Source organism: Rhinolophus hipposideros (genome assembly GCF_964194185.1).
Source record: "Rhinolophus hipposideros genome assembly, chromosome: 9".
In the NCBI taxonomy this organism is placed as follows: domain Eukaryota; kingdom Metazoa; phylum Chordata; class Mammalia; order Chiroptera; family Rhinolophidae; genus Rhinolophus; species Rhinolophus hipposideros.
Window position 1 is genome coordinate 52,393,247 of NC_138055.1, and position 27,741 is coordinate 52,420,987.

The window sequence follows — 27,741 nt, forward strand, 5'->3', positions numbered from 1 at the left end:
TGGTAGAAAGAAATAGTAATGTAGAAGAGAGGCACAATAAAATGCTGAAAGTTCTCACATTCATTATTTAGATCCTCCTAAGAGGGTGTGGAGTAAGCAGTTCGGATGCTCGTGCCTACTTTACAGATAGACAAACTGAGGTTTAAAAACATTAAGGTGATCTTTATAGTTTTGGACGTGGGCTGTCAAGGAAGCAGTGTCTCCCTACTCCCTCATACCACTGAATCACAAGACTCCAACTGCTGTTGACAGACTTCTGAGCTGTTTTTTCAGTCGGCCAAAGATCATGTAAATTGAGTTCTTTGTGTTTATATATGTCAGACATTCCAACAACTGTGCATGGCAATATTACCTGGCATCGCCTTCTGAGACTGCCGTTCAGGAGAAAGGTAATTCTTGGCATTTACAACGGCCACCGGGCACTCGAGTCAACACAGCACCTTTGCGGTGTCAAGGTCCAGCTGCGGGCGGGCGGGCAGCGGTGGAGTCCCGCGCCCCGCGACCGGGAGCCCAGCTCCGGGCCCCTCCCGCGCGGCTCCGCGGGGGCGTGGGGAGGCGGGCCCGGGGACGCTGGCGCGGCGCCCCCTGCCGGAGCCCTGCGGTCTCGCCCCGGATCCGGTCCGGGCGGCGCGGGGACGCCGGCCTGAGAGCCGGCGAGAGCGCGGGAGGGCGGGCGGCGCGCCCTGCAGGGGTAGGTGGGCCGCGGGCGGGCAGGGGCGGCGCGCGCAGGGTCCGGGGCGTGCGGAGGGCACGCGCCGGGGGTCGGCGCGGGGGCGGGGCGGGCGGGGGTCCGGCGCGGGGGCGCGCGCGGCGGCGCGCGGCGGGCGCGAGTCATCAATTATGCAAGGGCTCGGGCGGCGCGGGGGGCGGGCGCGGGGAGCGCTCCAAGATGGCGCCCACCGCAGTCCCGCCCGCCGCAGCCTCGGCGCCTCTGCAGTCCGGCCGCGCCTCCCGGGCCCCGCGCTAGGGCCGCCGCTGCCTGCCGCACCGCCGCTGCCGTAAGTCGCCCAGGGCCCCCGTGCGGGGGCCGCTCCTCGCCCGCCGGGTTCCCCCTCTCTCCCCGGGACCCCCGAGCGGGGCTCGCCCATCTCTAGTCCGGGGCTTTGCCGCAGAGTGCGCGGCGGAGCTCCAGGAGCCCTGGGACAGGGTTTCTGCCTTCCCCGTTTTGGACAGGTGCTTGGAAGTCTTGCACCTTTCCCCCGTGTTGATCGGGGTCCCCGAGGAGAACTGAGGACCACCGGCCCCCACCCCCACCCCCTCGCTGTCCTCGTCTCCTGGCTGCAGTGGGGACACTGGCCTGCCCTCGGCGCCCCTTTCGTAGTGAGTGCGGCACCCCCACTCACCGCCGTCTCCCCGGGCTCGGGCAGAGTCGCGGCCCCTCGCCGGCCTGCACGGGGAAGGGCAGCCCCTCAGGTAGAGCCCCTCCCCCTGCCTCGCTGCATCCTTCTCCCCCATCCGGCTCCAGGCTGTTACCAACTGCAGAAGCCAGGGGTTCCTGGGTCCCTAGGGCAGCCAGGACTCCCCCTGTCCTTTACTCGGACGCGTCCGCCCCCCCTCCCGACAGGGTGCTCTGGGGCTGTGTTGGGGGCCCCGGGACCTTCCTGGGCAGGCTGAGATCCCTGCATTAGGGAGTACATCACTTTCAGAATATCCCCTTCCCCCACCCCCACCCCCACGCCACCCGATGCAGAGCTCGTTCCTGGTCTCCTCTCTCCCTTCCCTCCCCCACCACCCTGGACTTCTTGTTAGCGTGGGGCTTACGGGACTGCCCAGCTCCACAGGCTGGGACCCCTCCTCTCTAGTTCTCTCTTGGTACTTGGGGGACCGCAGAGCCTCTGCATTTTCGCTGAGAGCTCAGCTCCATCCCCTCCATGCCAGCAGCAACCATCGGTGGAGACTTGGCAGTTAACTTTCCAGGGGTTAGCCAGAGCTTTCAGACCCCTTCAGGGGCCCCGGCTTCCAGGTGGGGTGGAGTGGGAATCGTTTTTCAGCCTGATAAATATGATTCTTCAAACCGTGCATTCCTTCCAACTACTCCACCCTGTGCCCTCTTCCTCACTTACACTGCAGTTTTTGGAACATGGGGAATACATTTTATACCCGGAGATTCCAAGATTCGGAATCAGTGTTCATAATAAAAGGATGTCATTTGTTGGGGGGATAAAAAAGAAACTTTGCCTTACATCTGGCTAATACAGGGGGAGGGAGAAATAATTGGTATGGAGCAAGCTCTGCCTACAGGGAAAACAGCTATTAATGCACAGTGGACACCAGAGAAGCAGGGATGGCATCAGGAAGTGTGGGTGAGGGCTTTGAGGGCAAAGGGGGGAGCAGTGCATGTTATAACTTTTCTCAAGTTTGAACCTGGAGAGCCTTTAGCGACGTAGCCGTGTGTTAGGGCTGGGGGATGTTTTAGCTTCTTCCAAGGGAGATTTCAGATGTGGTAGGTTTTCACTGTTTCACAATCTCTCTGTACTTCTCTCTTTTCTCCACGTGCATTAGAAGATGTTTGGGGGTGGAGGGACTGTTTTCTTTCCTCAAAAATAATTTTTTTGATGTGTAATGCAAATGGCTGGGTAACATTACCACCCAGTACCATCCTGGTAGGAATCTCGGGGGAATCAGACTTAGAATGCTGAAAGCTTTGTAGCACATTGCCTGTAACCTGGTTCCTGAAATACTGCAGCGTTTTTTCTTTGGAACTCATGACCCATAAGGCCTTTAGTTCTCCCTGAAAGATAATTTGATTGCTTGGAAGGGGGGTAGAAGTGATGGTTTGGTATTCAGCAAGCATTCTCTGTCCTAGAAATTGAGGCTCTACCTGGAAAGGACAGCAAGCATGTTCCATGTTCTCTGAACATCTGATTATGGGTATGTTGTAAATGTGTTGTGTTTCTTAGTAGGGTTGGTGGTGGGCATTGCAAAGCCATTATTGATATTCCATGCCCATTACTGGTTCCTTTGGTTGAGATTGAGAGACTGACTTAATAATACCTTTGGTTTTTCATTTAGGGTTTTGTCAACTTTTTTCAAAATATTTGAAGGATTTTATTTTAAATTAATAAAGAATTATGCATTGGAATATAGCATACTTAAAAACAAACAACCATACAGTTGTTTGGTGCTTTCTTTGTAGGAGCTTTAACAAATTTTTCTCACCAGCTGGCTTTGGTTGCCTGTGATTAGATGTGCCCCAGGGTTTCTTGCTGTGGTGCTGAAAGGACAGTTCCCTGACCCTCCCTGTGGTGAAGTAAGTGCACACATGATTTGGGTTTTTCTTTGCTTTTATTATGAGCAGGCTTTCCTATAGATGTGTGTGTGCGTGCGCAGCTGGGTTTATACTTGAGGTTGCAGGTCTAGTTATCATATTTTATCACTCCCACATAATTCTTCATTTTGGCTGTCCCTCATGGAGACAGTGTTTTACAGGCTGCAACAGATCCATATGTAAGTTATACAGTGACATTTTGCTGACTGCATTATTTCAGCACATTTTGATGATTTCAAATAGAAGAAATTGTTAATATTGTGGGAATTGGTCTCCACAGGGAGTAATCAGAAAGCTCGCTAAATTAAGCTGGATCAGAAAGGCATCTTTTCTGGGTTGATTTAAAAAGTAAGCTGGCGAAAAGGACTCAACACAGCAGAGGTCTGTATGCAGTCCATTGTATCACTAACATAGACTTGTCAAAAACATTATTTTAAAATCTTAGAATAGGATGGGGACATAAAATTCAACTTGTGCAACCTCCCGCCCAGCACAGGAATCCCCTTATGGGAGATTTCTGCTTTAAATACTTCCATTGGTAGGGGACTTACTACCACATAAATAGCTCCTTCCATTTGGATTTCACTGTGATTGAAGTATTTTAACATCATTGAAAAGGTAATATACATAAAGTTAAAAGACAAGCTGGGGCTATATCGGGGCAAATGCCATACTTATGCTTGTTACAAAGAAAAAAGTGACAATCAGTGTTCTGTGGAGAGTATACAAGAAACCTGCACCTGCTGAAAAGAATACACAGACACATATCCACCTAAGTCAAGAAAAACATTCCATGAATGGGAAAAAAATTGTCTTTAATGTGTGATATTATGTAATAAGTTGTTCCAGAGACACATGCATGAATTAATGAATACTTAATTCCTATGGATCATGTCTGAGAAAATAAACACATGGTATAAAAAATGTTAAAAATACATAGTTTATGCAGAGTGAGGTCAGTTTCCATAATTATAAAAATAACATACTTAGTGCAGAAAAATTTTAATGTGTATAAGAAATGAAAAAAGTCAATCTTACCACCCTAAGCAAAACAGTTTTCTGTGTTTTGTATCAATTATAGTTAAAAAACAACATTATATTAGTTTCAGGTGTACAACATAGTGATTGGACATTTATATAACTTACAAAGTGATCCGATAACTTTGGTACTTACCTGACACCATACATAGTTATTACAATATTATTGACTATATTCCCTATGCTGTACTTTACATCTCTTGACTATTTTATAACTGTCAATTTGTACTTAATCCTTTCATCTTTTTCACGCAGCTTCCCAACCCCCCTCCCATCTGGCAACCATCAGTTTATTCTCTATGAATTTGTTTCTGTTTCATTTGTTCGTTTACTTTGAGAGTAACAGTATTTTTAAACCTAGCCTTTTAAACTCTTAAGTTCATAGTCCATTAGTTATTAGTCATTTACAGACTGAAACACTAGATTGTTATATTTCAATTTACCTTTTTTAATGAATCATTTTTAAATTGTCCAAAAAATTATGTTTAATGTGAAATAATTCATTCTTACAATTGGACTCCTCCTATAAAGTCTCTTGATTTAAATATAGCAAATTAACTAGAGGAATAAAGAAACCTTTCTCAATCAGTGAATCAACAAATATTTTCCCTCTGCACCTATTACTGGTATGAGGCATTGTGCTAGGCACTACCACTCTTTAAATGGCAAGGACCAGCTTAGAAGATGAGCCCATGCTCAAAAATTATAACTATTAAAGTGTTAAAGGAAGGAAAAAGAACTTTCACCCTTTAGGTATATTAATTGCTGAAATGTTGTGTAAACTGTTAGATTTAGCCCAGTGATTCAGCCTAAAAAACAATAGTTTGTGCAGGAGTAGGAAATAAATGCAGGAAAAGACAGAGAAATCTTCTGGGAAAGCTTTCTTTGTCCCTTTTTGAAGTTATAAAAACTCAACCAGAACACGCAGTTCAGTCCTATACCAGGAATTAAGGTGAAATGAAGACCCAAGAAGTTTGCCATAGTTGTGCCATTGAGAAGAGGATGCCAGAAGCAGTATGGGCTTTGGAGTTAGGCAAAACTAAGTTTAAGTCTTAACTCTGCTACTAATTAGCTTTGTGACCTTGGGCAAGTTATTTAATCTATTTTGCTTCAGTGTTCTCATCTATACCAGTAAGAATAATAATACGTACGTGGCAGGGTGTTTGGGGATTAAATGAAATCTCTGTTTCCTTATGGTTTCTGACACAAAGAACTCAATATACATTAGCTCCTTTCCCTCTGGGGATTTAGCAGCTCAGCGTGTATTTATATGTGTGTTTGATATAGTATGTATGTACTATATTAAATTTCAGTAGTCTGAAAAGCAGATGCTTGCTTTATCTTCGGTCTGATATGGAGGATAGAGTCACAGGTAGCCTGCGTAGAGTGGACATTTATAGTCTAAATAGAGAAAAGTTTTACTGTACAGTTGCAGTGCTGATCAAAACCACCAAGTGCAAATGCAGTTACCAGAGTAACTTTCCTCATTCATTCCCAAACTGTTCTAGAATAGGACCCTACCAAAAAGGAGAACTCTGGCACTCAACAATTGGCAGGCAACTGGGCTGCTTTTAGCTACAGCCTGGGAGCTGAAGGTGGAATGGGTCCAGAGGCTGAGGCTCTTCTTTATTCTTCTTGAGCTGGATATTTTAATTTGGTGAGTGATGATACAAGTTTGGAGTTGCTTTGTCCTCAGCACCATTCTAGGTTTTCCCATTATATACGGTAATCTTTGCACTGCTTTATTTGAATGGGTCTCATGACTGATCATCTGTCTTTGTTAATTATTACTCTATGTTTGTCTGTTTATAAAAACTTTAAAAATCTTTCTATCAGTTGATAGTTTGAGTTAGGTAAGACAAATATTGTTTGACCCATTTTACAGCTGAGGATACTGAGTACGTATCCCAGTGCTTACGTGAGTTGTCCAGGGCTGCAGGACCAGTAAGTGGTAGCGTGGAGACAGCTATCCAGGATGGCTGACTCATGCTTAAAGATTTTTTTCTCTTAAATGGTATTATATTCTGATGTTCATATAACCAAGTAATGTGAACAATTTTGGCTTTATTTTAAGAAATTATCGTTATCCTAGGTAGCTAAACATATCTTAGTGAGTGGGCATAGTGAAAGATTCTGGGATAGGCAGAGGGAGGGCAAAAGTACCTTGGAAGGAGAGCATTTTGGAAGCAGAAACGATGAGGGGAAATGAACAGAAAATGTATCGACAAATAAAACATGGATGAAAATAGGAGGCATTAAAGTAACATACTCATTTCATTTCTGTAGCTGTCCTCGCTACTCTTTAGAAGGTCTTCATGTCTTGGTGTTGGCCTGCCTTTTTTCTTATCTCTTGCACATAAATGTATATACTTGGCTACTGGTAAATGCTCTCACATTGCCAACGTAAGTTATAAGCAGGGCCCCAGGGGAGTTGTGAGCACTCTTGCCTGGACTTCTTTGACTGTGCAAGGCTGACAGTGGAGTAGGACTTGGAGAAGAACAATCTACTGGGGATTGCTGGGAGGGATATGCGCATTGGAGCAGAAAAAGTTCTGGGAGGCTGCTGGGCTAGAGGAGCAAAGGTGAAGGAGGACGGTTAAGATTTCCCTCAGGTATGTGCAGATGTGTCCAACTGAGGAGGGAAAAATTAGAGAAAAAAAAAAGGAGCCTGGGGGTCTAAGAGGTTATCTTCATTTGGGACTGAAGCTCTCTGTTCCTGGAAGTAGTCCATTGGGTTAGGATGACTAAAGAGGGTTGGAGCCGTTTTACATGCACTGCTGGTGGTGGGGAGAAGCGTCCTGTGTTCATTGGGCTTGTCCCAGGATCTGGAAATAGAAAGCACTGAAATCCCTCAGGAGACATATTAACAGGCTTCTTTCCTGTTCAATTAATCAGTGCGGTTTTTATGCTGTAAAATCTTTTGGGTTATTGGGGAGTAAGAACATTAGAGAAACATAGTGAATGCTTATTTATCCAGGAATGGATTATCTAGGCTGTGAATTATATCGGTCATTTATTTTCTTCCTCTTTTCTCCGTTTTGGATATTTAATTGATCATTAGTATTTCCACCAGAGTAAACTTGGGAAGGGAGAAAAAGTCAAAATTAAAATGTTACTTTAAATTTTTAGATAGTGATTGATAAAGGAAGAGATCACAACTACTTTATCAATGAAAAAGTAATTTATTTGTCATCGATTCTTATGCTCTCCTTATTTTAATATTTAGTAGTATAGACAATTGAAGGCTGAGCCTCTGGAAGCTTAATGTTCACAGGAAACCAGTGTGAAATCACATTTTTCTTCATTTTACTGAGTGACAGACAGCCCTACAAATAAGTAGGGCTTAATTTATTACACGGTTAGTTTCTTGTTTCAGGAGGAATTCTTCTTCAATTAAAGATAATGCAACAGGCTTTCGATTCACATTCACTAGTGTGTTTTTGTCTTAATAAGAAGCCAAATAAAATGCTTTTAAATGAAAATAAATTGATACATTATTATTAAATTGCAGAGAAAGACTGAGCAGGTTGCAAAACAACTGGTAGAGCTTTCTCAGAATACCCAGAAATCTCATTTACTACAGAATTCTCAACTGGATTTCTTAAGATTTTGGTGAAGGCTAAAGGGGAGAAATGTCTTGTTTCTAGGAAAGATGCCTTGAAAAAAAGACTTGTAAAAGATTGGTATTATGATAAGGAAGAAAGTATTGGGAGTGTGAGGAATCATCAGAATGGAGTGAGAAGAGAAAGGACTGCAGTGAAAATGTACAAGGGAATTTGGATGGGAACTTGGGGAACTATTCATATTTTAAGAGAAGGAATTCTCTCCCCTCCGCAGATTCCTTTTGAGTATATCTGTCTCTCTGTGTAATACTGAACGAGAGTGATCCTGGTCTTCTGGATAACTTCTGGAACTTGAGGGGAAGGTGTTTTGTTTATCAAATGTTAATTTACCCTTAGCTCTGCTAGAACGTTGCTGCAAATTGCTTTCTTTATCTGACCTCTGCATTGTTAAAGCTGGAGAATATTTTCTTGCTTCATGGCAAAAAATGTATTAATAGTAACATTCTTTTTTTTTTTTTTAAAGATTTTTATTGGGGAAGGGGAACAGGACTTTATTGGGGAACAGTGTGTACTTCCAGGATGTTTTTCCAAGTCAAGTTGTTGTCCTTTCAATCTTAGTTGGAGGGCGCTGTTCAGCTCCAGGTCCAGTTGCCATTGCTAGTTGCAGGGGGTGCAGCCCACCATCCCTTGCGGGAATCGAGGAATTGAACTGGCCACCTTGCGGTTGAGAGCCCATTGGCCCATGTGGGACTCGAACTGGCAGCCTTCGAAGTTAGGAGCATGGAGCTCTAACTGCCTGAGCCACCGGGCCAGCCCAATAGTAACATTCTTAAAATTTGTTTTTATTTTCCTGCCCCCCTTTTTAGGATTTTAAGTCATTTAATATAAAAACATTTTCTCCAAAGGCACTGTTGAAGGTATCTCTTCCATTCTATGTCATCAAGTATATCTTTTACATTTATTTGTTTGAGTAGTAAACAGCGGCGCAGGGTTCAAAACCAGAAGGTTCAAAGTTAAGTAGTCGTCTTATACTGTCTTCCAGTCATCCAGTATGTACTTCATAAAGGCAGCTGCTGTAACCAATTTGTCTTGTATCCTTTTTTACATATGTGTATGCACCTGTATACATTCTCGCCCCTTACCCCAGATACAGTTATTTCTGTTGTCTTTTGAGGAAGATTGTTAAAATAGTTTGAGGATTTGAAGTCCTTCTAGATCATCTTAGATCAGTTAATTCCCCCCTTTTCCTTTTGATACAGATAATCCTCTATGTTTTCTTTTTTCTTAGTGAAATTTATATTCTTATTTCTTGGCTTATTTAAAGTAAAGTTAGTTTGGGCCAAAGCAGCCCTTTTCTAAGTACATTGCTTTTCAGGGTTTCCGTTTGAGAATTGTCCATGAAAAATAAAAGTAGAGAGGAAGTTATAGCCATAAGAATCGTTAGTCTCAGTACACACATACAGCCATTGCCTTCTGTGGGGAACTGTAAATCACCTCTCCTGACCACACCAATGAACAAATGTTTAGTGAGTAGCAACTAAGGGTGAGGCATTATGACAGGTATTGAAAGATACAGAAAAGATAGACCTTATGTTCTAGGAACGTATTTATTTGGTGAAAGAAATTTTACACACAAAATGTTTCCTAAGAAGAGGTTTTCATCATGGTTCATGATAACAATTGAAAATTGAGAAGGGTTTAATTGTCACATAAATGTAGGAAATAAGTAAATTGATTTTTTTTTTTTTTTTTTAGAAAGGTGAGAGCTTCAAGCTGGTATGATCAGACAGGTTGATGGAAGAAGGAGGATTTGAGCTGGGCTTTACAAAATGGTTGGGTGCAAAGGCTTGAACTAGGGTAGTAGTGATGAAGATGGGAAGGAAGGAGAAATAAGAGAATTTTGTATCTGTGTGTCACATGGATGTATGTGTTTCAGTAACATTTTTCTAACGTAAGAAATAGTTTATAGGAAGACTTGGAAGGACTTGGTGAATGCCTACATGGGGAGGGGGAAGGAGGAAGAGTAAAGATGGTTTTGCTGTCTTAAAGTTTAGAGACAGAGAACCTTATAGTGAGAAAATCAGTAATACATGTTGGTAGTCTAGTCCAGAGTGTCTTGGTAAGCAAGCTATCTTTATTTCTGATTTTTAATCCTTTCTCTGCAGAGGGGTTTTTTCCCCCTTGAGCTTCTGACATGATTTCTTTAAGGAAAACCCAAATCTTTCAACTTCTATATTTATTCTCTGGGCTCTCTCACTGATAAAGAGTATTTAATCTTTGTGCATCTCTATCCTTATTTTGGAGCCTTTCATTCTGTCCATCTATGGACACTTAACTCATCTTTTTTCTTGATAGTCTCAACTAACCTTCAGTTTGGCGCATAAAGAAACAAGAATTATGCTCCTTTTCATGGACCTGGTGGATGACTGTTTCGTCCTCACTGAAGCTCAGTGGCTTTCTTTCTTTGATCATTTGCTTACATTCCGTGTGCTCCATGAGAATCATAGTATTTGAAATTGCAGGCTGAATTAAAGGTAGCAAATGAGCAGATTCTAATAGATGAAAGCAGAGGGACAGTTAAGCCTTATCAGCCAGTATTGTTGCTTTCTATTTAGGTGCTGAATCTTGGGCTGTGGAGACCAAACGTCAGGCTTGACTTGCATAAAGTTCCTCGGGGAAGCGGGGTACATGACAGTGGCCAGTGGGCTGTAATGTGTGACTTCAGTGTGCAGTGGTCATTGGGAGCAAAGGCTGAGCTCAGGGAGTTTGGGTTCTGTTCCACCCTTTTGTAGTCAATAAAGATCATTGAATAAGAAAAAACCAAAAAACAGGGTGATTGGAACATCAGAATATATACATACAAAATGACAGAATGTACCTAGAGAAAAGCAATTTAATTTAATGCAATACAAATTTTCATTTAGTTTGTTAGTATTATTTTCCTTGTTGCCACTGAAGTTACCGAGTTCTTGCAAATTCCATTAACATTTACCACAGCTTGCACTCAGTTGGCAGAAGTTCCCATGGTTTGTGTGGAACCAGTAGAGCAGGCAGAGTTCATGTACAGGATGTTAGTGAATGTATCCCTCTATTTAGGGATGCAGAGCGTCCTTACAGTAATGCCATTAGGAGGTTCTCTGTGCAGTCACACTGTAAGTTTGTACCTGCTTCCTAGTTTGAATGCTCAAAGTAAGAGTGATTAAGAACAGTTAAACAGCAGCTCCTTGGGAAGGCATTTTTAAGGTAGCCTGGGATGAGGAAAGTCCATAAAGACCACTTAACTGAATCATGGCCATCTGCTTTATTAATCTAGGTGTCCTAGTGCAAGTAATATTCGTAGCTTTTTAGTTTTTTTACTTGCCTTTTTGTAGTATTTCTTCTTGTCTCTAGAAAGGGTGGACGTAAGACTCAAGAAAGGCACAGGTTGAGTGATTAAATGTAGAGGCGAAACAGAACGACATGTCGCTAGTTCACTTACCTCACAAGGCTTTTTTTTCTTTTTTCTGACTCATACTGGAAACTTCAGACATAAGTGTCGAAGGAGGTAAGACTTGTTTTATTATAGGATCTTAATGTAGACTCTTGGCATTCAAAATTGCTCAAAAGCTTTATAGGTCAAAGAAAATAAGCCCATTTTGTGTGCTGAGTGGGTATTAAAGACTTGTTATTTATTAGACTTGAGTGTTTCCATCTTTAATTCGATTATATCCAGCCTGACCCTCGGGGGCTGATGTGCTTTGTTCCGAGCCACAAGCTCCTTTCTGACCATCAGGAAGTCTTTGGTTTATGTTGTCCCTTGTGAGTGTAGGAGTTGCCATGCCTTTCGCCACCCCCTTCTCAGCAGAGCGCCTTGCTGTTTTCCAGTGGTGAGGCCTCCTGGTCGTCAGGACACTGGGACTTCCTGCCCTGCTCTGTTGGGCTCCGCTCTGGAGCCGCCTTAGCCTAGGGTAGTGCTCAGAAGAGGTTCCTCTTTTTTGTTTGTTTGTTTGTTTGTTTATTTGTTTGTTTGAAGGGTAATACATTTTTCACTCAGTGCAACCTGTTGCAAAATCTCTAGAAAGAAAAAAAAAATCATCCCAGAAAGCAGTGTCACTTTTCTAGCCAGGATTCCAGAACCATCAGCTCCTTTATAGGCGCTGCTTCTGTTTGTAGAGGTTGTCAAGGCCTTTCCAGCTGTTTTTTCCTCCTGTGGTTTAATCACAGGGCCTAGTAAGAGCTCTTATTTGTGGGTACTGAATGCTGACTTTTGAGGATATTGTAAAAATTCAGTGTGGATCTATAGAGTTCACAGTATAGGTAGGTGCTGGTCTACATGTTGGGTAAGAGGGTATGTGATGATTTTATGGCCACAATTTAGGCCTCAGAACACCTGCAGTCTGGTTGTGGTTTTGGGCCAATACACAGTGCCCCCAGGACAAGCAGCGTTCTTTTTCCTATCTGGAAACTTATTCCTGTTAGAATGCTATAACCAAATAGGGTACTCTTTTCCTTCACAAGAACAAGTTCGATAGAACTAAACATTTGAAAAGGTTTTCAAGTTTTAGCTCATATATGGCAACTATATTTTTTCCTTTTAACATTTTAACAGCTTTGGTTATTTTTTAATTGTTATTTTTTAAATTTACAAATAGTATAATTGAAAAAAATTTTGGAGTACGGTTCCATGGTTTTCTTTTTTTTATAAATAATGTGTTTATCTTTTTTTTTTTTTTAATTGGGGAATATTGGAGAACAGTGTGTTTTTCCAGGACCCTTCAGCTCCAAATCAAGTTGTTGTCTTTCAGTCTAGTTGTGGAGGGCGCAGCTCACTGGCCCATGTGGCAATCGAACCGGCGACCTTGGTGCCTTGAGCACTGAGTCAACCGGCTGCCCATCCTTGATTTTTAACACATGCGTAGATTTACACCACCACCACCACCACAGTCAGCATACAAGCCGCTTCCATCGCGTCAAGAAGCTCCCCACTGCTGCTCTTTGCCGTCAGACTCCCTGACCCTTAATCCCTAGCACTCCTTGATCACTTCTTCTTTCCTCTGGTTTTGCCTTTTCTAGAACGTCATATAAATGGAATCATACTACAGTATGTAACCTTTCGAGATCGGCTTCTTTCATTCAGCATAATAGCTTGGAGAAGTATCTGTTATATTTATCAGTAGTTTCTTTTTTATTGTTGAGTAGGATTCCATTGTGTGGTTTCACAAGTTACTTTATCCAGTCATCTGTTGAGGGATATTTGAATGGATCCAGTTCCAAGTGATTATGAACAGTGCTACTGTGAACAGTGCTTCCTGCATAGGTTTTTCTGTGAACCTAAATCTACATTTCTCAAAGATACTCCTAAGAGCGAGATTGCTGGGTAATATGGGAGGTGTATGTTTACCTCTACAAGAAGCTGCCAAACTATTTTTCCGAGCGGCCATGCCATTTTGCATTCCCACCAGCAGTGTTCACTTGCTTTGTATCTTCATTTGCACTTGGGATTTCAGATTTTTTTTGAAGTTTATTTTATTGTGGTAAGAACACTTAACGTGAGATCTACCCTGAGCAAAATTTCCGCTGTGCAATACATTATTGTTGACTGTAGGTACTTTGTTATACAGTGGATGTCCAGAGCTTATTCATCCTGCTTACCTGAAACTTTATGTCCATTGATTAGTGACCTCCCATTCCCCCCTCCCCCAGCCCCTAGCAACCACCAGTCTACTCAGATTCTATGAATTTGACTATTTTAGATATCTCACATAAGTGAAGTCTTGTAGTGTTTACCTTTCTGTGTCTGGTTTATTACATTTAGCATAATGTCAAAATTCATCCATGTTGTCACACATGTCAGAATTTCCTTCCTTTTAAAGGCTGAATAGTATTTCATTGTATGTAGATGCCACATTTTTAAAATCAGTTCATCTATTAATGGACGTTTCGATTGTTTCCTATCTTGGTTATTATTGTGAGCAGTGCCGCAATGAATGTCGGAGTGCTAATGAATCTTAGAGATCCTGATTTTAATTCTTTTGGGTAAATACCCAGAAGTGGGATTGCTGGATCATATGGTAGTTCTGTTTTTAATTTTTCGAGGAGCCTCTATATTGTTTGCCATAGCAGCGGCACCCTTTTGCATGCTCAGCAGCAGTGTGCAAGGGTTCCAGATTTCTCTACATCCTTGTCAATAACATTTACTGTCTTCTTTTATTTTTTGTAGTGGTTATCTGACAGAGGTGAGGTAATATCTCATTGTAGTTTTGATTTGCATTTCCTTGATTATTAGTGACACTGAGCGTTGAGATTTTTTTATTTTAGCCTTTTTAATAGGTGTGTGGCGTTTATCTCATTGTGGCTTCAGTTTGCATGTCCATAATGGCTAATGATGTTGAGCATTTTTTCACGTGCTTACTGCCATCCATGCATCTTTGGTGAACTGTCTGTTCAAATCTTTTGTCCGTTTTTTAAGTTGGATTATTTGTTTTCTTACTGTGAGCTTTGAAGTTTTTTTTTTCCCTTTTAATATATCCTGGATGCAAGTCTTTTATCAGATAAATTACTTGGACATATTTTCTGCTAATGTGTAGCTTTTCTTTTTCATCTCTTAACAATGCCTTGTGTAGATCTGAGGTTTTAAATTTTGATTGTCTAATTTGTCAATTTCTTTCTTTTATGGATTATGTTTTGATATAAGAATTCTTTGTCTAACCCAAGGTCACAGAGATGTTCTTTGTTCTAAAAGTTTGAGTTTCACATTTTACATTTAGATCTATGATACATTTGAGTTAATTTTTGTATGAGTTATGAAATTTAGGTCAAAGTTCTTTAAAACATTTTTTTGTAGATAGATGTGCAATTTTTCCAGTAGCATTTTTATTGAAGACTATCCTTTCTCCATTGAAATGATTTTGCAGCTTTGTCAAAACTCAATTGGCTATATTTATGTGGGCCTATTTCTAGACTCTCTATTCTGTTTCATTGGTGTATGCGTCCAACCCTTCCCAATACCAGTTTTGATTCTTGTAGTGTAGCTTTATACAAGATCTAAAATGCTGTAGTGTGAGTCTTCTAACTTTATTTTAGTTTTTAAAAAAAATGTTTTGTCTAATCTAGTCCTTTTGTTTTTTTTATGTAAATTTTACAATCAACTTATCTGTATCTGCAAAAACTCCTGATGGCGTTTTGACTGGAACTGCATTAAATCTGTAGATCAATTTGAGAATTGATAACTGTATCAAGTCTTCCAATCAATGAACATGGTGTATCTCTTCATTTATTTGGTCATATTTGAGTTCTCTAATCAGCATTTTATAGGTTTTGGCATATAGATTTGCACGTTTTGTTAGATTTATATCTAAGTATTTTTTGAGCTATTATATATGTTTTTATTTTAGATTTTAGTTCCTAATCATTCCTAGTATATAAAAATGTGTTGGATTTCTGTATGTTGAACTTGTATCTTACAACCTTGTTAAACTCACTTATTAGTTCTAGGAGCTTTATTATAGATCTTTGGGATTTTCTATATAGACAGTTATGCCATCTATGCCATTTCTTTTTTCCTAATCTGTGCACTTTTAATTTATTTTTCTCCTCACCCTTATTACAAACTTCCAGTAACACTGAATGAGTGTGGTAAGAGTGAATATTCATGCCTTCTTCCTTATCTTAGGGAAAAAGCATGTAGTGTTTCTTCATTAAATGTGATGGCAGCTGTTAATTTTTGTAGTTACTCTTTATCAGGTTGAGTAAGTTCTATTCCTAGTTTGCTGAGAGTTTTATCAAGAATGGATGTTGTATTTTGTCAAACGCTTTTTTTGTATCATTTGATATGATCATGTAATTTCTTCTTTAATCTGTTAATATAATCAATTACATGGATTGATTTTCAAATATTGAACTAGCCTTGCATTCTAGGGGTAAATACCACTTGGTTGTGATGTTATTCTTCTATATTGTGGGATTTAATTTGTTAATATTTTTTGAAGAATTTTGCATCTGTGTTCATGTGGATATTGATCTGTAGTTTTGTTTCTTTCTTGTACTGTCTTTGTCTGGTTTTGGTATCAGGATAATGCTGGTTTTATAAAAGCTGTTAGAAAATGTTCCCTTTCATATTTTTTGGAAGAGAATGTGTAAAATTCCTTTTTTAAGTATTTGGTAGAATTCTCCAGTGAAACCATCTGAGCCTAGGGTTTTCTTTGTGTGAATTTTTAAATACAGATTCGATTTCTCAGAGAGATATAGGTTATTCAGATTGGTTCTTTTTGAGTGAGTTTTGGTACCTTGCAGCTTTCAAGGAATTGGTCTGTTTCATCTAAGTTGTTGAATTTATGTACATACTTTGTTTGTAGTATTTATTTCCTTATTATCCTTTTAATGTCTGTGGATCTATAGTGATATTCCTTCTTTCATTACTGGTATTGATAATTACCGTAGTCCCCCCTTATCCATGGGGTGCATTCCAAGACCCCCAGTAGATGCCAGGCACCGTGGATAATACTGAACCCTACATATACTATGGTTTTTCCTATACATGCTTACCTATGATAAAGTTTAAATGATAAATTAGGCACAGTAAGAGATTAACAATGATAGTAAAACAGAGCAATTATAACAATACTAGAATAAAAGTCATGCGAATGTGGTGTCTCTCTCAAAATATCTTATTGTATTGTACTCTTCTTGTGATGATGTGAGATGATGAAATGCCTCATTAAGTCTAGAGCAGTTGCCTTTTCCCTTAAAGGAAGCACTTTATGGCTTCTCTTTGACATATCCGAATTGCCAGTGTCACTACTCTTGCACTTTGGGGCCATTATGAAGTAAAATAAGGGTTACTTGGACACAAGAGCTGTGATAATATGACAGTAGATCTGATAAGCAAGATGGCTGCTAAGTGACTAATGGGTGGGTAGCATATACAGCTGGACAAAAGGATGATTCACATCCCAGGCAGCACAGAGTGAGGTTTCATCACGCTACTGAGAATGGCACGCAATTTAAAACTTATGAATTATTTCTGGAATTTTCCATTTAATATATTTGGACTGCAGTTGGCTGCAGGTAACTGAAACCGCAGAAAGTGATACCATGGGGTGGGGGGCAGAGTACTGTATTCATTCTTTTATTTTTTGTTTGGCTAGAGGCTTATCAATTCTATTCATCTTTTTAAAGAATCAGCTTTTGATTTTATTGATTTTTCTCTTTTGTTTTTCTCTTTTTAATTTAATTTATTTCTGTTTATTTTTTTTCTTTCTGCTTGCTTTTGGTTAATTTGCTTTTTTTAAAAAAAAGTGGGTTTTTGATTTCAGACCTTTCTTTTCTTAAATAAGCTTGTAATTCTGTAAATTTCCCTGTAAGCACTGCGATGGGTTGCATTTTACAGATTTTGATAATGTTGAATTTTTATTTCTCTTAGACTTCCTCTTTGACCAATGAATTGTTTAGAAGTGTATTGTTTTGAGTATTTGGAGTTTTGAGAGAATTTCCAGAGTTTTTATTTTATTGATTTCTAGCTGAATTCCATTTTGGTCAGAGAGTATACTTTGTATGATTCCAATACTTTTAATTTTGTTAAGATTTGTTTTATGACCCAGGTTATTGTCTATCTGGGTGAATGTTTCATGGGCACTTGAAAACTGCTATTGTTAGATAGAATGTTTTATAAATGTCAATTATATTTGTTTGGTTGATGGTGTTATTCTGTTCCTCTCAACTCTTGATTTTTTTCCCCCTTCTTTGTTTAAAAATAAAAATGTGATTTAATTACCTCTTTTTTTTCAGCTTTATTGAGATATATTTGACAAGTTAGAATTGTATATATTTAAGGTATCCAACTTTATGTTTTGATATCCTTGATTATTATTATTTTTTTTAAAAGACTTTATTGGGGAAGGGCAACAGGACTTTATTGGGGAACAGTGTGGACTTCCAGGCCTTTTTTCCAAGTCAAGTTGTTGTCCTTTCAATCTTAGTTGTGGAGGGTGCCGTTCAGCTTCAAGTTGTTGTCCTTTCAGTCTTAGTTGTGAAGGGCGCAGCTCAGCTCCAGGTCCAGTTGCCGTTGTTAGTTGCAGGGGGCACAGCCCACCATCCCTTGTGGGAGTTGAACCGGCAACCTTGTGGTTGAGAGGACGCATTCCAACCAACTGAGCCATCCAGGAGCTCAGCGGCAGCTCAGCTGTAGGTGCCGTGTTCAATCTTAGTTGCAGGGGGCACTGCCCACCATCCCTTATCTCTTGCAGGACTCAAGGAATTGAACTGGCAACCTTGTGGTTGAGAACCCACTGGCCCATGTGGGAATCGAACCGTCAGCCTTCAGAGTTAGAAGCATGGAGCTTTAACCGCCTCAGCCACTGGGCTGGCCCCGACTATTTTCTATCTACTTGTTTTATTGATTACTGAGAAAGGAAGTCTCCAACTATTATTGTAGATTTGTTTACTTCTTCCCTTAGTTCTATCAATTTTTGCTTCATATATTTTGAAGCTCTTTTGTTAGGTGCATACACATTTAGGATTGTTATGTCTTGTAGTGAATTGACCTTTTTATCATTATTCAATGTCTCTTTTTATCCTTAGTAATTTTCCTTTGACATCTATTTTGTCTGATATTAATATAGCCACTGAAATTTTCTGCTTATTGTTTTCATGGTATACATTTTCTTCTCTTTTTACTTAAAATATTTTTTAAATTTTGAAATAATTTCAGATTTATAAGAGTTGCAAAAATAATACAGAGAATTCCTATATGCCTTCACTTAGCTTCCCCTAATGTTAACATCTTACATAAGGTACATTTATCGAAACTAAGAATTTCACATTGGCATAGTACTCTATTAAATAAGCTGTAGAATTGTGAGTTTCACCAGATTTTCTACTAATGTCTTTTTTCTGTTCTACAATTTCCAGTCAAAACAACGTTTTCCAGGGTAACCTAGGTTAGCTCCATTTTCCCCCACCCCCTTCAATGAGTTTATGTTATGTATTTATAATACATTAGCTTCATTTCTCTTAATCTGCATTCTACCTTGAGCTTCCCTGATATCCTATTTGATTTTTTAAAATTTACATACATTAAAGTTCACTCTTTGTAAGATACAGTTCTATGGGTTTTGACAAATATAGAGAAGTCATGTATCTACTATCCCAGTACCATGTAGAGCAGTTCCATCACCTAAAAACTTCCCTGTGCATTCCCTTGTAGTCAGCCATCTCCTACCACACTGTCTAATCTGTTTAGACACCACGAATCTGTTTTCCATACTTATAGATTTGCCTTTTCCAGAATGTTACATAAATGGAATCATACAATATGGGTGGTCTTTCATTTAGCAAAATGCATTTAAGATTCATCCATATTGTTGTATGAACTAATAGCTTGTTCTTTTTGTCACTGAATAATATTCCATTCTATGGATACACCACAATGTGTTTATCCATTCACCTGTTAAAGACATCTTGGTTTCTTCCAGTTTTGTACCCTTATAGCTAAAACTGCAATAAACATTTGTGTGTGGGACTTATTGTGAACATAGAATTCAGTTCAGTTGGCTGTGTAGCAATTGCTGGGTCATTTTGTAGTTTATATTTAACTATATAGGAAACTGACAGACTGTGCAGCGTTAGAGTTTAATCACCCATTTGGTAGGTTTTTTTGTGTGTGTGTTGTTTTTTTGAGGGTAGAGGGGATAATTAACAGCTGATAAGATTCAGGCTTTAAAAAAGTCAGCAAATTGTTATGTATGTAAAACTAAGCTTATCAAGGGACTGCTGTATATAGAACATTAAATTTGGTGAGTAGGGGACATAAGTCTTCAAAGCAGTTTGCCATCTAATAGGGAAGGTAAGATTTTGTAAGCGGTGGTGTAAGCCAGCAATTCAGATTCGGCTGGATTGGTTCTGGTTCCTTGTGTTCAGTGGCGGTAGAAATGGTAGTAGCCTCAGGCCTTAACGGATATGCCTCGGGCCTTAATTTGTAACGACGACTGATTTTACAAGAGAGAGGCAGTAAGAATTGCATAAGTAAATCAAGTACTTATTATATGTTCATTACTTTAAATATTAGTAATATTAATAATATTTAAAGTAATAAAAATGTTACCCATGAAAAGAAAATATCTTTGAAATAGGAATTGAGTAAGAGGTTTAGACTTATATTTACAAGTATGGGAACATGAGAGACATTGAGAACGAATCATATTAATATTTTAAATTAAAATTCCAAAAGTTAACTTGTTACACAATTGAAGTACTGTAAAAAGAATGGATCACTGAAAATTTCTAAATGCTATCTAAAACATTCAGAGAGTATAATGTGTGAAGCCTTCCTTAAAAATAATTGTTAAAATGTGCTTACATAGACATAGATTTGTATGTTGAACTTTAATTCTTAAGAGGAAAGGAGGAATTTGAAATTTTGACTACAGTGAATATTAAGTTTTAAGATTAATAAAAATTCAAAAATAAAAGAATTTATTATTAAAAGAAGACTTTGTTATTTATACTTTCCAAGAGAAGGGGGCATGCCCTACTACGCAGGGCCACTGGGCGAAGCACCAGTTTTGGGAGGAAGAAGGAGTGACGGGAAAGTATGAGCCTTTGGTGTGTTTCCCAGGGCAAAAGCAGCGCAGGCAGGGGAAATGGCTTACGATTGGCTAGGTTGAATGATTCCAGTGGGCTTCGGAGGTCAGGAGCTGTTCCTAGTTGTCTGGAATCTGACCCTGGATTGATTCAGGAAATATTGACTTAGTATGTGAGTTAGATAAAGGAGGGGGTTCAGAGTATGGGCTCTGGATGGCAGGGGAGGTGCAAACAACTCTGGCCGTCAGTGTGGCCCTGTGGTTAATGAATGCCGCGTAGGCAAATGGAGAATCTAAGAAAACACAGAATGCTAACACAACCTTCCTACACAGAGCTCTATCTCCTAGTTGAATCATTTAATTCAATGCATTATTATCGACTGCCTACTTTGAAACAGGTACAAAAGTGCATGAGATGAGGTCTTTGCCCTCAAGAAGCTCATGATATATCAGGAAAAACAGATTCATTCGTTCACTAAGTAAACATTTATTAGACATCTACCATGTGCCAGGCACTTGGTAGTCTGGTGATACAGCGTTTATTCTCAGATGGAAAGTTTACAACAGAAGAGAGTACATTTCTCTCTTATAAACATTAATATTTAATACAAAAAATACATACTTATTTTGCTTTGTGTTTATTTCCCTCCATCCCCCACTCTCCAGTTGTTTTCTGGGTATACTTCTAGATTTAGAGGAGCTTAGAGTATGGATTTGAGTTTTCACATTCATGAAAACTATAAGCAAATGCATATGATTGACAGATTTTAAGAATGTGGAGCAGATATTTTAAAAACTCAAACCTTTCATTTAGGTAGTTGTCTAAACTTTTTACTATTGCATCTAAAAAGCAGTAATGGGGGAAATAGCATATGAGATGTGATCAAACAATACGGTAAATGTTTAAATTAAAAAAAAATTGTTACAGTAAAAGACACATTGCCATTAATCCCCCTCAAAATACTGCCCCTCGCTTCGTACACTTATCCCATCGTTCTTGCCACTTGCTGAAGCAGTTCTGGAAGTCCTCTTTCAGGAGTGTCTTTAGTTGCGTTGTCGTGGCTGCTTTGATGTCCTGAATCATTTTGACTTTGGGGAAGAGCCAGAAGTGCCACAGTGCCAGATCCAGTGAATAAGTTGGATGAGGACACACCGTAATGATTTTATTTGACAGAAATTGCCATGTACCAGAAGCGATGTGTGACATGGTGCATTGTCATGATAGAGGATGATTTACGGCACGCTTTAAAACACATCGTCTCTCAACCGTAGCTCACACCCAACTGACTGCACCGAACAGGTTGAAACTTGTCACACACTGTTACTGAGGTTTGATGTGCCGCTTCCCGTGTTGAAGATCCCTGCCTTTCCATTGGATGGCACTGGGCATTAACATTCACCATATTTTGTGATCACAACAGAAAGGCTCCGTGTCACACATCACTTCTGGTATACGGCAATTTCTGTCAAAACCATTACAGTGTGTCTTCATCCACCTTATTCACTGGATCTGGCACGGTGTGACTCTTTGCTCTCCCCCAAAGTCAAAATGACTGTGAAAGGTAAATATTTTGAATCAATTCAGGACATCGAGGCAGCCAAGACAGCTCAACTAAAAGAGGACTTCCAGAACTGCTTCAGAAAGTGGCAAGAACAATAGGATAAGTGTGTTCAAAGCATAGGGAGTATTTTGAGGGGGATTAATGGCAATGTGTCTTTCACTGTAATATTTTTTTTTTAAATTTAAGCATTCACCATATTTTGTGATCATAACTGGTATATATGTGTGTGGCTGAAGGAATATGGGGAAGAGGGGTTGTGGGGGAATGTTAGGGGCTGTGAGAAGAGTTAGAAATTTGAAACTAGGATACAGGAGACTGCTGTAGTGTTGGTTTTGTTGTTAACATGTATGTTCTGGGCAGGTGTCTCCCTCTTTCTAAGCCGTTTCCTCATTTAGAGGGGCTGATGATTACAACTATCTCTCCCTATCTTATATTGTTGTTAACGATGAAAACAGATAATAAATATAAGACTTAAAGTGCAGTACAAATGTAAGGTATGTTACAATGCCTTATACATAAAAAGCCTCAGAAAATACTGAAAGAATGAACGCATGTATCTCTTTTTTCTTTTGTTTCTGACATTCACTCCAAGAAATGAGAACTGCGGGAGCTTGATCTTATTTTCTGAACTTCCGTAGTATGTGTAATCTATAGCTGTAATTGAGTAATTATGTGCTTTCTTATGTTTAGTGACTGTTTTGAATGAGTTAGTCTTAGCTCTTCAAGGGCAGTAACTCAAGAGTATACACATTTTCTGTCTGTATGGAACCTAGAGTGCAAAGTGCATTATAGTATTCAATAAATATTTGTTGATTGATTGATACTTGTCGAAGGTTTAGCATATCTAAATAAAACCTGTTGGGACTAATTCTAAAGTAGGATCTATGCAAGTGAGTGAGAAGTTGGTATACAGACTGAGAGAGATCATCATGGAATGGGGTTATAAAGACTTGATATGGTAGAAGGTTAGAGGGAGACCCTGATATAGAACCTAAAAGGCCCTGTGGGTTTAGTGTAGGAAACAGAAGAAGCACGTGCCAAACGGAAGGTTAGAGGTCGGAGTGAGGATGGTGTATTAGAAGGTGTATGACTGGTGGAGCAGCAGTAAAGTTCAGGTGGGTGAGGTTTTAAGAGTAACTTTTAACTTGCAGTTATTCACTGTGGTTATACATTTATCAGAGTCAAGCAGGCAACTTTCAAACTTTGTTCAGAAGTGAGTCCCGGCATTTGGTGACCTCCCCGTGTTGTTGCCTGTGCAGGTTGGGGTGGCCTGAGCCATCAGTTCTGTGGCGAGATGCTTCAAAGCCTCATTAAAAATGTTTGGGTCCTCACGAAGCCCTGCTACACCCAGGTTTACCAGGAGAGCTGGATCGGAATGGGGTTGATGGGCTACCTCGTTTACAAAATCAGGAGCACAGATAGCAGAAGTAAAGCTTTGAAAGCTTCGAGTCCTGCCCCTGCTCATGGTCATCATTAACCAGTTTTACCTGGAGTGTACATCGGGTGGAACGTCAGTCCGGCTTACTTAATTTCAGCGAGCTCCGAAATTTCAGCTCTGTAATTTCAGTGAGCTCCGTGAGATGGGAATATGGAACCTCGCGGGATACTGGTAGAAGTACTGTTTCCTTTGTGGCATGAATGAATGTACCTGTAAAATTAAAAAAAAAAAAGTCCTTGTCAGTGTATAAACTAGCTCTTCAAGGTTGAGACTTAATGCTTACAAAACCCCTTGCTTTTGCAGAGCTAATCTCTTAGGCTGCTGATGTCATTAATAATATAATTCATGTAGAGTGTCAGAGGAGTTTTAGCAGTTTTGTAGATCAGCTCAGCAGATAGGCCAGGAATTAGCAGCCTTTTATGGAGATGTGCCAAAGTTTGGATTACTTTCGTTCTGGAGGATGAACAGGGCTCTTGCTGTTTAGGGATTCTCAGAAGCTGGGGGTGGGTGGATGGCCGTGTGTGATTGCGTGCTGCTGGCCCCCAGCTGCAGGTGGCCAATAGAGAATGTTTAAAATGGAAAGCAAGGTTGCGTATTCGTATCAGCAGACCTGTGCTTGTGTGGGCTAGCAGTGGCACTTCTCCCCTAAAATAAGGGTACCATTTTTATCCAGGAATGACAGCAGGTTGGCAGGTACCCACTTCTTTCATGTTCACCACCAACCTAATTATAGATTAGTAAGTGCTGATTATATACTTACGTAATAGTCTGGATGATAGTTTTACTGGCGAAATGGGCAACACAATGTAGACAGTTTACCTGCTCTTGAGAACTTCAGTCTAGGACTCTTAGATAAACAGAAAAGTGTATAGAGACAATAGTATAAATTTTTATCTACTATATTTGTAGCATAAGATGTGGTAACTGTCCTCTGACTTGGAAGAGCTGCCTTGTAGAACAGAGATTTGACTACTATTTGACCTCAAGAGTTAGCATTAGGACTGCTAGGTGAAAATCTGGTAGGATTTGAGGAGTACACTTGTTTGTTAACAGATGAGATGGGCTGCCTCAGGTACAGTTCTCTGTCCATGGTAGGCGTTGTAGCCAAGGCTGCTGTCTCTTGGTAATTACTAAAGGAATTGCGATGTCTGGTATGTGGTTGGGTTGTAAGGGCAGCTCAGCCTTGGCACTACTGACATTTTGAATGACGTAAGTCTTTGTTGGGGGGCCGTTCTGCACATTGGAGGACATTTAGTAGCACCCCTGGCCTACCACTAGGTGCCAGCAGTAACCCCTCCCCCAAGTTGTGACACTCAGAAATGTCTCCCAACATTGCCAAGAGTTCCCTGCTGGGCACAATCACCCTCTTGTACAACCATTGGGCCAGGTTAACTTAAGTCGCCTCAGAACTCTGGTAATTTAAATTTTTTTGTTTTGTAAGTGGATTCTGCAGCACAAATGTCTTCAGCAAGTGAGAATGAGTTAGAGGGCCTGCGTGATGTGGGTGGTAGTATTCTGTTACCTTCCAACTCCAGGAGGCGTGCTGCTGCTGAAAGGTTTTCAGCATCTGTTGAGTGATATTGGTGAGCTTGGAATATATAGGAGGTTCCCTAAACATATCCTTCGGTAAGGGCTGAGAGATGAGAAGATTAGACAAAGTTTGAGTAAAGATGACTGGAATGACTAGTGTGAGGAGAGAGGGGGAAAGTGAAGACAGGGACATTGGTCATGAAGCCTGGTCAGCTGTAGTTAAGGAGCGTCAGCGCCCTCTTCTTGCTCCGCTGCCTTTGTCCTTCTCTCCCAAAGCCTGTGCGGTTCTGTGGTGGAGGAGTGAGTGCCCCAGGGAATAGCAAGCTTTAGTCTTGGCTGCAATCGTCTCATCTCTATTTACTAGTTTTAACAGGGCCAAGTTTCTTAACCTCACTGTGTCTTGTTTTTTTTTTCATTTAAAGAAATTGTGGTGAAATATATATATATATATCATAAAATTTACCATTTTAACCATTTTTAAGTGTACAGTTCAGTGGCATTAACTACATTCACATTGTTGTGCAACTATACCCACCATCCATCAGAACTTTTTCATTTTCCCCAACTGCAACTCTGTCCCCGTTAACCTCATTGTCCCCTGCTCCCAGCCTCTGGTAAGCACCATTCTACTTTGTCTCTATGGACTTCACTACGCTAGGCACCTCAGATAAGAGGAATCATACAATACTGTCCTTTTGTAACAGGCTTATTTTCCTTCGCATAATGTTTTCAAGCTTCATCCATGTGGTAGCACACGCCAGAATTTCCTTTTTACGACTGAACAATATTCCATCACATGTCTATGCCGCGTTATGCTTACCTATTCATCTGTCAAAGGACACTGGGTTGCTTCCACATTTTGGCTATTGTGAATAATACTGCTATGGTGTTTTTCATTTTAAAATGGCAAAAAAAATAATGATAATAATATTAATAATAATGATGCTTCTTCTTTAGGATTAGGGTGGCTGGCTGTAAAAGCTTGCAGAGTGCTGAGTGGGCATTGGTACATGAGAAATGGCACTTCCTTTCCTCACCTTTTTTTTTTTTATGCCAGCTGCTTCACTTTTTCTTCTTTTATGTCTCCTGTCTAGTACTGGTAATCATACCAAAGCAGGGGCTAATGGATTTTCCCCCCCCTGCCAATGAAAGTCATTCCGGGACTGACATTTTGCAATCAACATTCTCTCATTCTTGAATTGTTTGTGTTATTTAAGACTAGTCAATCTCTTTGGAAATTTGAGCTGATTCTAAGGTTGCCTTAAGTGTTCAGGTTCTCTTTCATGGCTCTGAGAGTCCTTTCCTAAATCTCATTGTCACACTCCTCTAAGATAATTTGTTCCAAAACCTTGCTAATGGCAGCTTGCTGTGCCCAGGGTCCTAAGGTCCCTTCATCAAGGGTTTTGATTCATTTGTCATTCAAAAGACTCTTGCTATCCCGAGGGCAAGTTTTAGATACACTTGGTGAATTTCATTGCTTTGTTCCTTTGACTCCTGCCTTTAAACACCCAGGCTCCCTCCCTTTGTGGGAAGGAATATTTTTGGCTGGCCCTTTTCTGTCTGTGCCGTGCCATCTGTCACAAGGGTCATTGCTCAGAGGCTAGCTTCTTCCCTGCTGGGAGCAGGTGGTCAACACCAAGGGCTATTGACAGGGTCAGGTTGGGGCAGATTACCAATATGCCCCCAGAGCGGTGCGTGTAGTTGTTATCCTTCAGAGGAAGAAGAGAAGGCCTTACTTTGGGGTCTCTTTCTGTGTTAGAGAGGAAGAGATGCAGATATGACCCTCAATGGTCGGTTAAGCCCTGTGGTCCAGCCAGTCACGACCTGTCTACGCTCTCGCCTCCATCTACCTCAACTGGTTCTGCACGCTCAGGCTATTCTCGGAGGCAGCCTACAGTGTACAAAGAAAGAAAGCGACATCCGTGAAAATCATGGACGATAGAACTATTCAAGCTGGTTCATGTCTAAGATGCGAGAGGTGACATCCCAATCCTGGTTCACACAAAATAAAATATCCCTGAAATCTTTGAATGGTCTTGGCGGTGAAGACCTTGGTGTTAAAGTCTTACTTAAAGAGACTGTGCTTCCAACCACTCAGGATTCTGGGCCTGACTCACAGGAGAGCCAGCCCAGTGCTGAGTCACTCAGCCAGCTTCATTCATGGATCATGTGCTTGTGCACAGCTTGGTTTCAAGGTGGGGAGAGTTACTATTTTCAAATGTTCTTCCTGAGGTAGCATGGTCCAGAAGTGAGCCGACAGACCGGAGGCTGGTTCTATTCTCGGCCTAGCCACGCACCTGCAGCAGGGTACCCCCCCCCTTTCGCCTCGCCCCCCCCCCCCCCCGACCCCGCTGTGGGGATATGGAAGGATCAGGGACAGGAGTGAAAACAACGAGACAGATAAGTAGCAGCGCAGGTTTTTTAAAAATGATTTTCCCAGAGAGATTTTGAGGAAATAAGGCCCCTAAACCCTGACTCTCTGGCTGGCCAGCTTTTGTTACCACCATTTCCTGAAGCAACTTACCGCAGCCTCCACTTGTGCACCAAAGAGGAATGAAGCTCTCCTCCAAAGATAAATCCTGGCATTCCTAGCCCTTTTCTTTTTCAATCCTGTGATGCCTCTTTCCCACAGTACTTATTGCCTTGTATGTACATTTAGCTGTTTTAAAAAGCGCAAATTTTCTGTTAAGTGGGGGAATTATTTCAGCACAATTTATGGAATAAGTTGGTCCTCCGTGTGTCGTCTCAGGTTACTGAAGTCAGCCTGACCCAGCGTATATAGTAT

General features: G+C 40.6%; 2 protein-coding genes across 8 annotated transcripts in view; both read left to right on the top strand.

The window, feature by feature from the left end:
- The first annotated feature begins 618 nt into the window (after window positions 1–618).
- The window catches only part of SCN8A (sodium voltage-gated channel alpha subunit 8), a 164,063-nt gene continuing 136,940 nt past the window's right edge, over window positions 619–27,741 (top strand). For 6 of the 7 annotated variants that reach the window (XM_081061353.1, XM_081061351.1, XM_081061355.1 and 3 more), the window contains exon 1: window positions 864–998. The gene's annotated coding sequence lies outside the window, so the exon portion shown is untranslated. Of the gene's footprint in view, window positions 692–863; window positions 999–27,741 lie in introns of those variants that run through there. The other variant, XM_081061352.1, reaches the window with a different exon arrangement.
- Window positions 23,283–23,465, top strand: LOC308501974 (ATP synthase subunit ATP5MJ, mitochondrial-like; the record flags this gene model as incomplete). The annotated part of the gene is made up of 1 exon (XM_081059034.1): window positions 23,283–23,465. The coding sequence occupies one exon, from the start codon at window positions 23,283–23,285 to the stop codon at window positions 23,463–23,465; it is 183 nt and encodes a 60-aa protein (XP_080915160.1).